Here is a 13,121-nt window from a genome sequence, read left to right on the forward strand (position 1 = left end):
CTCAGAACAATGGGAAGCAGAGGAGGACACAGGCCAGCTCCCCCCACCTTTCTTTCTTATCCATCCCACCCCATTCAGTTCAACCAGGACCTCGTGGTAGTCTTCGGAGTCAAAGCCCCCCCCCCCCCAGCGTCAAGGAACTTACAGGTGATGTGACAGATCAGTTCACTTCCTCCCGTGACCGGAATGTGACTTGGGAAGACTCACGTACCTGGTCATTTCCCTCCTGACTCCAATCTCTGACCTGCCTCAAGCTCCTTCCACTTCCCAGATTAGACCCAGGCTTCTCCCATGAAACCAGGAGGCCGACTGTAACTAGTAGACTTGTTCATCACCCTGTCACGTGTCCCAGCCCAAGGTGCCCACCATAAGCGTCTGGTATCATTTAACAAACATATTGTAACATGACTGGTCGTCACAGCTAGAGAAGGGTTTGGGCAGAGAAGTTGGGACAACAGGGAGATTGGCAACAGCAACGACAGAGGTGAATGGTGATGAAGACGATGGTGATGAACAGATAGCCCATCAGGGTGAGCTCTATGGCTGTGCGAGTCTCTGGGTCTGAGAGTGAAGCTGGGTAGCGCCCTCGGGTTATTACGCCCAACCGGAAGCCAGCGATTTTTAACCCTTGCAGCCAGCAGTAATAGATGCCCCGGTCACTCAGCTGGGTGAAGCGGATGTGGAGATGGTTGCCGTGGTCGATGAAAACTCTCATGGACCTGTTCACACCTTTTAAGTACTGGGCTCGGTAGAGGGGCTGGTCGTCCTTGTCCCAGGCCACGGCATGCTCTGGTCGGGCCCCGGGACAGGAGATGATGAGGCCGTGACCCAGTCTCTGCTGATGGAATTGAATGGGAACCTGAGGCACCCAGGGCCGGCTGCCCAGTTTGGACACATAACTGTAGATTGCCAGCACACCCTTCCGGGTCTTGTTCCTCTTCTGACAGGACACTAGACAGCTCTGAAACTGCAGCTCGGGTGTGTGATACTTGGTCTGGAGATGCAGTTTCCACGGCACAGCCCGAGAGCCACAGGACACTACGTCGGACCGAGTCTTAATGTAGCGTGGCGAGAGGTCAGGGTACTGCAAATAGCAGAGCCCAAAGCGCCACTGTTCTCCACGCACGTCACAGCGGTCACAGGGGGTCCACTCCCAGAAGGTGGTAAAGACATGGAGGCCTCCATAGTACTCATCCGGCAACGGCTCCTGGGCCATGTCCTTGAAACTGGCCACTATTTCTTTATTGCTCTGGATGTCCACATCATAGGCATAAAAATAGTCCCCCTCACGGGTGCCACAAAAATATAGGCCTGTGTCCTCTGGCTGGGCCCGGAAAACCAACAGGCTGAACATGCGGATGCTGAATCGCACCAGCATGCTGCTGCCTACGCGAACATGAGCGGCTTCGGTGAGCAACCGCCCATCAAAGTCTGTGAGCACCGTGGTGTACCTGCTCCCCAAGTGCTTCTGGTAATACCAGACCACAGCAGAAACATCCTCGGGTTTGCAGTGACAGGGAAGCTCAAAGCTCATATCAGCCAGGTAGGCAGCGTTATCAAACACCAGGAAAGCAGGGCAAGGTGTCCTTTGAAAAACGCTCTCCTTCTCCACGATTTCAAAGGCCTGGAGACTGCCCCAGGCCCACAGGAGCACGGTGGTATGGGCCAAACTCATGCTTGGATGAAAGAGGGTCTTGGAAGCCAGGGGGAGTCAGGGCAAAAATCGAGGCGCCAAAGACCTATGGCATTCTAGAAATCATTGCTGAGGGGCCACTAGATAAAGAAAGGGTCAAGCGGCCAGGGAAAGAGGCAGTGAACTGCAGAGGCGAGAGCCAAGGGCGAGGTGATTTATTCCCAGCTCAAGTACAAGATGCTGTTCTAATGTGCCAGGCCTGATCTTGAGGGGAAAATCATTCTAGAACTTCGCACTCTCACCTTTCTAGAACACTGGCACTTACCCAAAAATGGGCCAGGGAAATCTAGAATGAGCTGGAAGCGCCTTCTGCCCTGCCCTGCCCAAAAGAACATCCTTTCATCCATCCGAGAGATAATGGAAACCCTCACTTGCACAGCTGGTCATCTGGGATGCTAGCCAGACCTGAGCCAAAGGCTTAGGGATTTCCCAGGCTCAACCTGTAGGAGAATTAAGTTCCTGGGAAGCGGGGGGGGGGGGGGGGAATTGTGCATCTCAGATGAAGGGGCGTTTGCTTCTTGATGAGCTGTTCATTCACTGGCTCTGGGTTCTAAATAGTCTGGTTAGGAGTTATGGTCAGAGCTTATCTGTCACTAGGGGCGTGGCAGGCAGCAAAACACTCTCAGCCAGCTGAGCCACTGGCTATCCTGGGGATCCACACAGATCAAATTATGGGTCGGGAAAGTGCGAAAGCCCACTACTTGAAAAGGGAAGCGCTGTGGATTTCTCACAACCATTCTTTTAACAACTCTGCCGAAGGCACAAGGTAAACACCACAGGACTCCTTCCAAGGGGCCTGGAGAGATAGCTCAGCGGTTAAGAACACTGGCTTCTCTTCCAGGGGACCTGGATTTGATTTCAGCACCCACAAGGCAACTCACAACCATTTGTAATTACACTTCCAGAGGCTCTAACACCTAGTTCTGGCCTCCTCAGGTACTGGGTACCCACATGGTGGACATACATACATACATACATACATGTAGGAAAAACACTCATACACATAAAGTGTCTTTGTAAAATGCCTTCTGAGACCACTGAGGAATGCTGAGGGCAACCAGTCCTGTCAATGGACTCCATACAGTCCTAGCAGCTCCTGTAGGAGCTCTTCTCCTCCCTGTAGCCCAGCAGATGGCTCCTCCACAGTGAGGCCCTCCTGCATGGGTCTGGTGGTGCCCATGACCTGCAACTTCTGAAACAGGCGCTGGCAGCTCTCTCGCTCTGCATGGCTCAGCAGGCTCAGGTTCAAGTTGAACCGCCCAGTGTTAGCCAGGCTGTGCAGAATCCCTAGCACTGCCGTCCGGTCGCTCAGCCTCACGTGCTCAGCCAATGCCACCAGCAGCTCCCCAAGAAGTCCAAAGCCCACATCCATCTGGAAGAGGTGGCCCAGCTTGGGCCCCCCAAGCTGAAGTAGGGCCTGGTAGCGCTCTGGCCCACTTCTTAAGTGTCGCCGCCAATCGCGGTAAAATTCTGCAGAGGTGGTGGGCTGGAAGGGTGATTTCTCCTGCATTTCAAAGGGAAACAGGTTCAGAGCTCTTCTGACCGCTCTGCAACTGCAAAGGGGGAGGTGGGTTATGAGTTTTCATGTTAGCATTTCAACTGTTCTCTGAGCTCAGGGAGGGCTGGACTCCGCGGCCTCGTTTTCAGATGAGGGAACTGGGGAGGGAGGGGGGAAGGAGGAGGGTGGGCCAAAGAAATCCAGGCTAGGATCTGAGAGTTTCCTTTGTACTGGGGTTTCCTCCAGAGAAAGAAAACATAGCTCTTGGCCCTTTAGAGTGAGTCAGAGCTTGCTCCAAGAAAAGTGAAATAGTGTACAATAAATCTCTGGGAGAGAAGAAGAAATTCAAACTAGTGTTGAGTGTCTGACAGGCTGAGTCCCTCTCCAGTACTGTCCCAGGGTCATTATCCTGTCTACCACATGAACAGATAAGGAAAGTTAGAGGACTGTTGCGCATGTCTCAACTCAGTACAACCATCTGATTGCTGTTCTGGGATTGGTGTGTGTGTGTGTGTGTGTGTGTGTGTGTGTGTGTGTGTGTGTGTGTGTATCTGTTGGCTGTCATGAGACATAAGGAAGAGGTATGGGCTGTAAGAAGACAGGATCATAGCTTTAACACAGAGAACTCCTGCTGAGCTAAAGAGGCCAGCCCACACCTACCTGGGGTATTTCAGTGACCACATCTTGAGAAGTCCTTTCCCGAGTAGTGTGACAATTCCAGGGCACAAATCTCTTCCCTCCCATCTTGTCCTTTTGTTCCAGAGGTTTCAGGTGTGATGCAAGAACAATACCTCTGTGTCAAAGGTAGAGATTGGGGAATGAGCTTAACGATTCCCTGTGTGTGGGGCAGCTACTTGGCTACACTTGTTGACGGGAAACAGGGCGACTACTACAGCAGCAGCAGCATAGAGGGCTGAAAGTCTCCACGCACTCCAAAGGGCTAGCTGCTGTGCTCAGCATCTTTCAGGCCATAACTCATGCCACGATAGCAACCATTCCTCTCTCTTACAGAATTGAGGCTCAGTCAGGTTAAGGAGCTTTGGTAAGATCGTCAGGTAGCAGAGGGTGGGGGCATGACAGAAGCCTAGAATGATCTCAATCTAGACTGCTTGCTTTTAATTCCTGTAGCCCACCATGAGAGGAGGGCCTGAGAAAAAATAACATCAAGCCAACCTGAATTCCTCATAGGAAGGCACCCTTTGCTCAACTGCCCGTAACTTGGCTGCGTTCTCCCTTTTGTACTTCTCGTCAGCAGCGAGGGCAGCCTGCAGCTCTTTCTCCAGGGCCTTGAAGTTGATTACATCGTTCTTCTCCATGGCTAAGGCCTGGGAAGGCAAGAAGAATGCATGTCAGCAGAGCTTCAGTCTTCAGGGTAAAGATGATGCCCTGGGACTCTTTACCAGATGTGAAATGACCCAAAGCAATCTGATCCTTAACCTGGAGGGTTACGAAAAATCTAGTTTCTTCCTTTACAGGTAAAATGGAATTGCGTGATGAAAATGTATTCCAGGCTTCTCACTGAGAACAAAACAGAAAGGTTTCCCGTTTGAAGTCTTGACTTTGCTCTCTGCTTCTAACAATATTTTAGACACTAAGGGCTGGCTCAGCGGTAGGATTTTGCCTTGTGAATGGAAATGCCTTGGGTTTGATCCCGAGCAAAACACAAAACACAAAACCACAACACACACACACACACCTATTAATTCAGGTACTTCATCTGAGGAGGCAATTTGGAGTTCAGATTTCTGACTCTTCATTCTTTCACATAGGATTTCTCTATATCAGTTTATTACCATAAAGGAACAGAGCGGGGGAGGGAGGAGAGGGGAGAGGGGAGGACAGACACAGACACAGAGAGGGACAGAGAGGTTTCTTTTATTATCTATTCCAGCTCAAGGACAAAATTTCACACTTCACTAAATGTCTTTAATGAAGAAAAAAAAAATCACCTCAACCAAAAGCAATGACAAAGCAGGAAGTTGAGAAGTGTCAGAAAGAGAAAACTCAGTGGCCTCCATCCCCAAATCCCTGAGCAGCACAGAGCGGCAGGCAAATAAGTGCTGTGTGGGCATTATCTCCAGTCCTACCACTGAAGTCCTGCCGCCTCCCCGGTATGTGTCCGATGGGGCTGTTTTCATAGGAAGCTATGTGTTCCCGTCTGGCTTCTGACATTTACTTATGATACCTCTTTCCACCTCAGAATCCTGGTGAACTGGAGCCATAGTTCACTCATGATCAGCCCTAGGGCAGGAAATGAGCTGGTCCGCAAGCAAATCCACAGCCATCCCCGACCCCAACGATGGGAAATAGAACGCCGAGAAGTGGGCTGTGTTACTCAGCCAACAATTGTGCTCAAGTCACATATCCTAAGCAATATTTTGGGGGTGAGGAGATCTCGCTATGTAGCCTAGTTTGTTCTCTCCAAAACTTCTGAGATCATGATCTAGGCTCAGCCTCTGGAGCAATAGAGACGATAGACTCTCGCCACCCGACCCATTTCTCTGTCGAGTTCTAAGCCTTCTCCAATTATAGAATGACTAGAGAAATCCCCTTTACTGTCCCTAAACCCTCACCCAGCAGCCCCAGTCTTGGACTCCCTGCTTTCTCTTGAGAAACCCCCGATCTGGTAGAACACCTTAGTGCATCGCCCTCGCAACAGCGAGTGTTGCCTAGCAACGGCGCCACCAGCCTGCCCACGTGACCGGCCCGAAGGCCCTCCTTTCAGGCTGTCCTAAGGCGCCTGATCAGATTCGTGAATCCTCCGGCCTTGCTTTTTTGTGGAGAAGTCCACGCTTCGTTTTGAGGACCAACAAGTTGGCCTTTCTCGGTTCTGTCTTCGAGGCCAGAATTTCTCGACGCTGTTCCTTAGGCAGAGCTGTCCTCCGAGGCGAGGCAGTTCGGCGACGCGCTCGGGGTCCTTCCTAGCGCCAGGCGCCCGCGTTGTCGCGGCGTGCGGCGGAAGCGCGGGCTCAGGCGGCGGACCGGGGCACTCGACTGAGCAGTCGGAGGGTGAGCTGGCCGGGAAGGGCACTCCTGAGGCTTGGGGAACGAACGAAACATGAGCTTGGGAAGAGGCGATTTATATAGTACTTATCCCTTTCGCTTAACGAACGTGTAAATTGAATTCTGGCGTGGGAAAGAGAATGAAAGACCCCAACTCCCAACGCACGCACACACCGTCGATTCCGGGGTTTCCGCGGTCCCCAACGTGGTTAAGATCCTGTCCCTTAGTAGAGGTGGCGCTGTAAAGACCCAGGCCCCTGCCACTCCCCCTTCCATCGGTGCCTGCTTCACCGCCAGACTGGCTCCATCTTCAAACTATTCTGCATCCGAGCTGACTGTGATGGCCAGTGCCTAATTTTTGCGCTCTGGAGATGCAGACAGGAATATTGGTGCAGGTTCAAGGCTAAGTAGCAGGTCTGGTTCAAAAAGCCAAAACTAGAAAAGATTGCAGCATTCCTTTTGAGATTCTGCGTTGCAGCGGGAAAGTGCAGTTTTTGGTTATTTAGAGAGTAGCTTTACTTAAACTAAGCATGTCACTAATTCACTCCCCTACCCAAAGCCACCCTCAAAAAACAAAACTAGCAAAACGTATTGAGGGCCTATTTTGTCCCAGGCACTGTTGTCGTTTTGCTCCTATTTTATTATTAACATTTATCAGTAGCAGGCACACACACATGTTCCCTAAGTACTACTCAGGCATAACCTTGATTTTACTTAGGCGAGGGGGGTAAATCTTAAGCACCCAGCCACACACTAAGAGATTAGCGTAAGGGTGGCTTGGCAAGTATATGTGGAGTGACAAATAGGTGACATTAAAGGAGAAGGGTGAGTTAAATGAATTAAGAAGGTATACATAGCCAGAGGACAATGGGAATAACAATTGTCCTGGGGCAGTGATGAGCTTGGCTTGTTCAGTAAACAACCTTTAAAAGTTTGTGATGGTAATCTTGGGAGAAGACAATGAACATAATTGTGGTAGCCTCTTAGAAATAAAAACAGTAGGTATATCAGAGTCTCCATAATGATTTACATTTAATTACCAGTGATTGGCACTCTAATTCTGCATTTTATTTACAGTCAGTCCTCAGCAGACGGCACTAAAGTATTCGGTATACTATAAGAAATACCAGAGTTTCAGAACAAAACATTCCACTCCGTTAACGTTACTAAGTGTCTTTTTGTGTAAGGTGCTGTCAGGGGCACTGGCTGTGAACACAAAGGAGCACGGGATTCTCCTGCTCAAGAAGGTCAAGTTTTGTTACGACCAACACTTGTTACTTGTTGCTTTTTGAGACAGGGTCTCTCAGGATGTATGTAGGATCATGGGTATAAGATCCTATGCTTGGATAATCACACTTTGTGTGTTTCTGTGTGTTTGTGTGTAGTGAGCGAGGGTCAGGTGTGCTGTGGCTTGCAGGTGGAGGTCAGAGGACAGCCTTCAGGGTTTGGTCCTATCTCCTTACTGCCAATACCAGGCTAGCCGGCTCTGGGCTTCAGAGAATCTCTGCCTCCCATTTCCTGTTGGCTGTCTAGGATCACAGACACTCTCACTACCTTATGTGGCTTTTTGGTGGGTTTCTAGGATTGAACTGAGGTCATCAGGCTGCACAGCTAGGTACTCATTCATTGCCTTTATACGGTTTTAGGCAATGATAAATCACTCTAAGGAGGTAAACTGAGTTATGTCATCCTTAGAAATGAGGCGAAGATAGAACGGATTGAGATCTTTAACCCCAGGGGCCTGATGCTTTTCCCCTGCTCTGGTTTTTGTTGCTCACAAACCGTAGAATTGTTTTTTAGAATAACAACAGTTACCTAGCATTTGGGACAGAAGATACTGAAGAGAGTGAGAGGCTGAGGGGCTGGGAAGGCTTGTAGGGTGAGATCTAAACTGTTCTTTTGAACAGAATTTCAGTCATTGAAGTGGGGGGAAATCTACTGGCATTGCAAACCTTTGTAAGGTAATGGGTGGTTGATGAGATTCGAACCTGGGTCCTTTAAAAGAGCAGTGAGAACAATGAGTTCTTACCCATCACTAAGGGAAAATGAGTAATTTTTGACAAGCATGTCCGCTGTCACCATATTTAAAATCAAAGTTAGAATCATCAGTGAGGACAAGTTGGAATTGTGTACCTCTCAGAGCAGGGGCAAAGCCACAGGAAGGGAAATTCTTCAAAAGCCTTGGTTTGTAATCTGGAAAAGTGTCACATTGTGAAAGTCAAGTACGATCCTAGTTTGTGTCCTTAGCTGTGTAGTTTGTGACTGGAACAGTTTCTCAAACTTAGTGGAGCCTGTGTATTAGGTAGTATAATCTGCTGGTATTAATTTTTATTTTGATGATTGCATTGTGATATTTTGAGAATGTTAATTTTTTTTTAAAAAGTGAGATGCTGGAAAGAGAGTTTAGCATTTCAGAGTACCTGCTAGGCAACCATGAAGACTTGGGAGTCAGATCCTACCTAGCACTCACGTGACAGTCCTCATGTTCCTAAAGGATCCAATGCATAAAATTACGCACACACTCACTCACACACACACTCTCTCTCTCTCTCTCACACACACACACACACACACACACACACACACACACACACTCACACACACACAGTTTAATTGATTAAATAAATACAGAAAGGGAATAGGTGGACTAGGCATTAGTTGTACACCTGTTATGTCAGCATGTGTGTGGGGTGGGGGGGGCAGGGCAGAGGCAGAGGATCTAGAGTTGAAGGCCAGCTTGGGGTAACAGCGAGAACCTATTTTAAAATAAAGCCAGATGGGACTGGAAAGATGTCTCAGTGGTTACGACCACTGACTGCTCTTTCAAAGGATCCAGGTTTAACTCTCATCATCCACATGTTAGCTTACGTCTGTCTGCAATTCCAGTTCCTGGGGGTCTGGCTTGTATGGGCAATGTGTTCCTATGTGTATGGTACCCAGATATACATGCAGGCAAAACACCCATACAGAGAAAATAAAAATAGATAAATAAAGTGTTTAAATAGAGTTAGGCCTGGGCCTATGTTTGTAACCCCACCACTTTGGAGGCTAAGGCAGGAGGATCAGAAATTTAAGACCAGCATGAACTACATAGAGTTTGAGGCAACAAAGAATGTCCCTAATAAAAGAAGGGACAATATAAGAAGATAGAATGAACCAGGGCAGAGAAGTAGAGAAAGGTCTGCATTCTGGGGACACTATTCAGTAGCCTGGTCAGTCACTCAGTCACCAGTTACCACCTGCCCATGTGGTGGGAAAGGTAAGGGTGTGTGGTGCAGGCTTTCATTACTTGGCCAGTCCGTAACTCTTCTCTCCTTGAATTTTAGCATCATGGATACTGACTTGTATGATGAGTTTGGGAATTATATTGGACCAGAGCTTGATTCTGATGAAGATGATGATGAACTGGGAAGAGAGACAAAAGATCTTGATGAGGTAAAACAAACACTGTTTTCTTTATTCCTCTCTTTACAGACAACATTCCCACAATGACCTGCACGCATCTCTAATTTTCCCTGGGTAGTGGGGGTGGATTTCAAGACAGGCACAGACTGTGTCCTGGCTATCCTAGAACTCACATAGACCAGCCTGCCTCTGCCTGCAAGTTTTGGGATTAACGGCTTGGCTACTGTTGGACTGTTTATATGAGTTGTATTGGGATTTTATATTGGCTCCTAAAGCTTAAAAGTGGCTTTAAGGGGTTTCATTCACAAGTTGGGTTTGATCTGCGCTCTAGTAATGGTTCTGTAATAGCTCTTTGAGTTCCTGGCTGTATCTTTTGACAAAAAGGAATGACCCCTATTCATCATGGGGAGACAACTGTGTTAGCATGTCTGCACTCGGAACGCCTTCCTAAGCCCCAATTTGAAAAGAGGCAAATGAAGGGGTAGGGGCAGTTCCTGTTGCTCCGGTTTAGGAGTGGGAGATAATGTCCAGAATGGTTTGAAATGGCTTTCAAAAGGCACTCCACCGTAAAGCCGGGAGTGTATGTAATCCCAGCATTTAGAAATGGAGGCCAGAAATAAGAAGCCTTGGTTCCATGAGTTTGAGGAAAGCCTGAGCTAAATGAGATCCTGTCTCCAAAAAAAAAAAAAAAATCACCAAAGAATTAATAAAAATATTATTTTTTAAAAAGGAGGGGTACTATTATGTTTCTTGTCATTCCAAATACCTGGCAAGAACCAGATACAGGAGGAAGGATTTATGACTCTTGATCTAAAGGACTGCTGTTGCTAACAGTGGAGAAGACTTAGCAGCAGTTGGCGCGTATCGCAGCTACTTAGTCATGTTTCAGGGTATCAGGAAGCACAGAGAGGATGGAAACGAGCCAGACCGTAAGCCTCAGGACTCCATCTTCCAGTGTTCCACAACAGTCTAGAACAGTTCTACCAACTGGGGCCAGAGGTCCAAACATGAGCAAGTGAGAGAGAGACAGTGCATTCAAACTCCAACAGGCACCCAGAGTAGCTTTCATCTTTTAGCATTATTCAGAACTTGATGAGTAAAACATAGATTTAGTGGAAGTAGGGTCTCACTGAATGATTCTAGTGAGCATGAGAGGGGAGGGGTGAGACTAGACACTTCATTATATAAACGTATAAAACTGTCAGGCAGTGAGAAGACTGATCCCACTTCTTTTTTTAAAGATTTTTATTTATTTATTATTAAGTACACTGTAGCTGTCTTCAGACACCCCAGAAGAGGGCATCAGATCTCATTACAGATGGTTGGGAGCCACCAAGTGGTTGCTGGGATTTGAACTCATGACCTCTGGAAGAGCAGTCAATGCTCTTAACCACTGAGCCATCTCTCCAACTGCAAAGATTGATTGATTGATTGATTGATTATATGTAAGTACACTGTAGCTGTCTCCAGACACTCCAGAAGAGGGCGTCAGATCTTGTTACGGATGGTTATGAGCCACCATGTGGTTGCTGGGATTTGAACTCAGGACCTTCGGAAGAGCAGTCAGTGCTCTTACCTGCTGAGCCATCTCTCCAGCTTCATCCAACTTCTTTTTTTTTTTTTTTTTTTTTTTTTTAAAGATTTATTTATTTATTATATGTAAGTACACTGTAGCTGTCTTCAGACACTCCAGAAGAGGGCGCCAGATCTTGTTACGGATGGTTGTGAGCCACCATGTGGTTGCTGGGATTTGAACTCTGGACCTTTGGAAGAGCAGTCGGGTGCTCTTACCCACTGAGCCATCTCACCAGCCCCATCCAACTTCTTAATGGAGGGTTAGTCTGGATTTGCAAGGGGGTTAAATTTATGGGACACCAGGCATGAGAAGCACCAGGGAAAAGAACATTGAAGCTCCTGGTAAGTCTGGTAAAAGGAGACTAGCTTGCATCTTCAGTATGTTAATGATGAATCGCACCCTGTTGGGGTGTGAGGGAAATCTTGAGGTTAAGCTGATCACTGTGGTGATGTAGTTCAGTGGCAGCTACTTCCCTGGTGTGCACAAGGTTCCATAGATTTAGTCCTTACCGCTGCCAGGATGGAGGGTTGAGAAGAGAGGCCATGGAACAAACAAACAAAAAAGAATTAAGTAATTTCTCTTAAAATTAAATTTGTACCGGGCTGTGGTAGCTCGCACCTTTAATCCCAGCATTTGGAGGCAGAGGCAGGCAGATCTCTGAGTTCAAGGCCAGTCTGTTCTACAGAGTGAGTTCCCAGACAGCCAAGGCTACACAAAGAAAACTGTCTCGAAAAAAATTCTATAATTTTTTTTTATATGTATTGATTTTTTTTTAAGATTTATTTATTTATTATATGTAAATACACTGTGGCTGTCTTCAGACACACCAGAAGAGGGCGTCAGATCTTGTTACGGGTGGTTGTGAGCCACCATATGGTTGCTGGGATTTGAACTCATGACCTTCAGAAGAGCAGTCGGTGCTTTTACCCGTTGAGCCATCTCACCAGCCCCATTGATGTTTTCCTAAACAGAGAAAACCCTGTCTTGAAGCAAAAAGAAAAAGAAAAAAAAAAGCTATTTGGAGCTCTGATGCATAGGAGTTTGTAAGAAGGGCGGGCGTTCATTCTGGGGGGAAGGGGTACAGGGGCCGTCTCTTCCCCCAGATCACCAAAGTCTAGTGCTTAGAGGACAGCGTGGGTGTGAAGCAGAGGAGGTGGGGTCAGAGAGTTGAAGGCCTTGACTAGAAAGCAGAGTAAGAGCCAGGTGAGGTGATGCATGCCTTGAACTCCAGCAGAGACCACGACAGGCAGTCCATGGCCAGCCTGGTCCTCTCAGTGCGGTCCGGGACAGCCAGGGCTACATAGAAAGCAAAATGCTGGAGTTCTTCCTTCAGTGAAAGCGGGTTGGTGGCCTGACAGCTAGCCAGGGCTTCTTGGCAGTACTGCCAGCATCCATGTGAAGGTGGGGGCTTGGACTGCTGCTTGAATATGAGGGGAGAAGGGGAGTGAGAATGCTGAGGAGCTACAGCAGCACTGTTAACAGACAAAGGGAACGCTGAAGGATGCTTGTTAGCTTTATTTCAGGCTGTTTGAGCTGCTGCATGGTGCTCAAGTGGAGATGGTTAGAGGAGGCAGGAGTTATTACATAAGCCCACGGTTACGCTCCTAATGCATTCAGCTGTATGGGACAGACGACTGGCTTGGTAGTTATTTTGGAGCCATTACCAGTAGGATATGTTTGGCTGCTGAAAGCACTGATGTCATCTCAGGCCACTTTAATAGAAGCAGAGCATACAGATGGCAGGAGGTGGCCAGGCAGCCCACCACTGCAGGTATTTCCATTCTTTTCTAAAAAACAGGTTGGCATTTGGGAATTTCTGTGAAAGAAAACAAACGCCCACCACTGCATCTATCCAGCTTACTGCACACAATGCCTTCCGCTCTGTTTTTGTGGACAAATTGTTTTCCAGTCAACCAACTCCATCCCCCATCCTTTCTCCCCACTCA

The 13,121-nt window shown here is 47.9% G+C and overlaps 3 protein-coding genes across 7 annotated transcripts in view; 1 reads left to right on the top strand and 2 right to left on the bottom strand.

Moving 5' to 3' along the window:
* Positions 1 to 187: 187 nt before the first annotated feature.
* Fam187a (family with sequence similarity 187 member A) lies at positions 188 to 1,916 on the bottom strand. The gene has a single exon (XM_021177742.3). The coding sequence runs from the start codon at positions 1,673 to 1,675 to the stop codon at positions 422 to 424; it is 1,254 nt and encodes a 417-aa protein (XP_021033401.1). The 5' UTR covers positions 1,676 to 1,916; the 3' UTR covers positions 188 to 421.
* On the bottom strand, positions 1,910 to 5,866 carry Dnaaf19 (dynein axonemal assembly factor 19). 5 transcript variants are annotated; one of them, XM_085829528.1, is made up of 4 exons: positions 5,827 to 5,866; positions 4,365 to 4,516; positions 3,852 to 3,984; positions 1,910 to 3,197 (listed from the first exon to the last, which is right to left on the bottom strand). In XM_085829528.1, the coding sequence occupies exons 2-4, from the start codon at positions 4,505 to 4,507 to the stop codon at positions 2,760 to 2,762; spliced, it is 714 nt and encodes a 237-aa protein (XP_085685654.1). In that variant the 5' UTR covers positions 4,508 to 4,516; positions 5,827 to 5,866; the 3' UTR covers positions 1,910 to 2,759. The 5 variants fall into 5 exon arrangements, with proteins under 5 accessions (XP_085685654.1, XP_021033705.1, XP_021033704.1 ...); XM_021178046.3 differs by having other exon boundaries at positions 5,765 to 5,853; XM_021178045.3 differs by lacking the exon at positions 5,827 to 5,866 and adding an exon at positions 5,377 to 5,810.
* Positions 5,867 to 6,103: 237 nt separating this feature from the next.
* The window catches only part of Eftud2 (elongation factor Tu GTP binding domain containing 2), a 40,721-nt gene continuing 33,703 nt past the window's right edge, over positions 6,104 to 13,121 (top strand). The window contains exons 1-2 of the mRNA XM_021175569.3: positions 6,104 to 6,200; positions 9,521 to 9,629. Coding sequence (XP_021031228.1) covers positions 9,525 to 9,629 — 105 coding nt within the window. The 5' untranslated portion in view covers positions 6,104 to 6,200; positions 9,521 to 9,524. The remainder of the gene's footprint in view (positions 6,201 to 9,520; positions 9,630 to 13,121) is intronic.

This window comes from Mus caroli, unplaced genomic scaffold (assembly GCF_978045245.1).
Source record: "Mus caroli unplaced genomic scaffold, Mus_caroli_1 scaffold_13, whole genome shotgun sequence".
In the NCBI taxonomy this organism is placed as follows: Eukaryota; Metazoa; Chordata; class Mammalia; order Rodentia; family Muridae; genus Mus; species Mus caroli.

Bases quoted from the DNA above. Each gene is read 5' to 3' on its own strand.
- Fam187a (XM_021177742.3), bottom strand. From the start codon at position 1,675: ATGAGTTTGGCCCATACCACCGTGCTCCTGTGGGCCTGGGGCAGTCTC.
- Dnaaf19 (XM_085829527.1), bottom strand. From the start codon at position 5,329: ATGAAAACAGCCCCATCGGACACATACCGGGGAGGCGGCAGGACTTCA. The intron at 4,517-5,278 runs GTAGGACTGGAG...TTGCCTTCCCAG, and splicing joins GAGGCGGCAGGACTTCAGTG to GCCTTAGCCATGGAGAAGAA. The intron at 3,985-4,364 runs GTTGGCTTGATG...CCTTTGACACAG, and splicing joins CCTTCCTATGAGGAATTCAG to AGGTATTGTTCTTGCATCAC.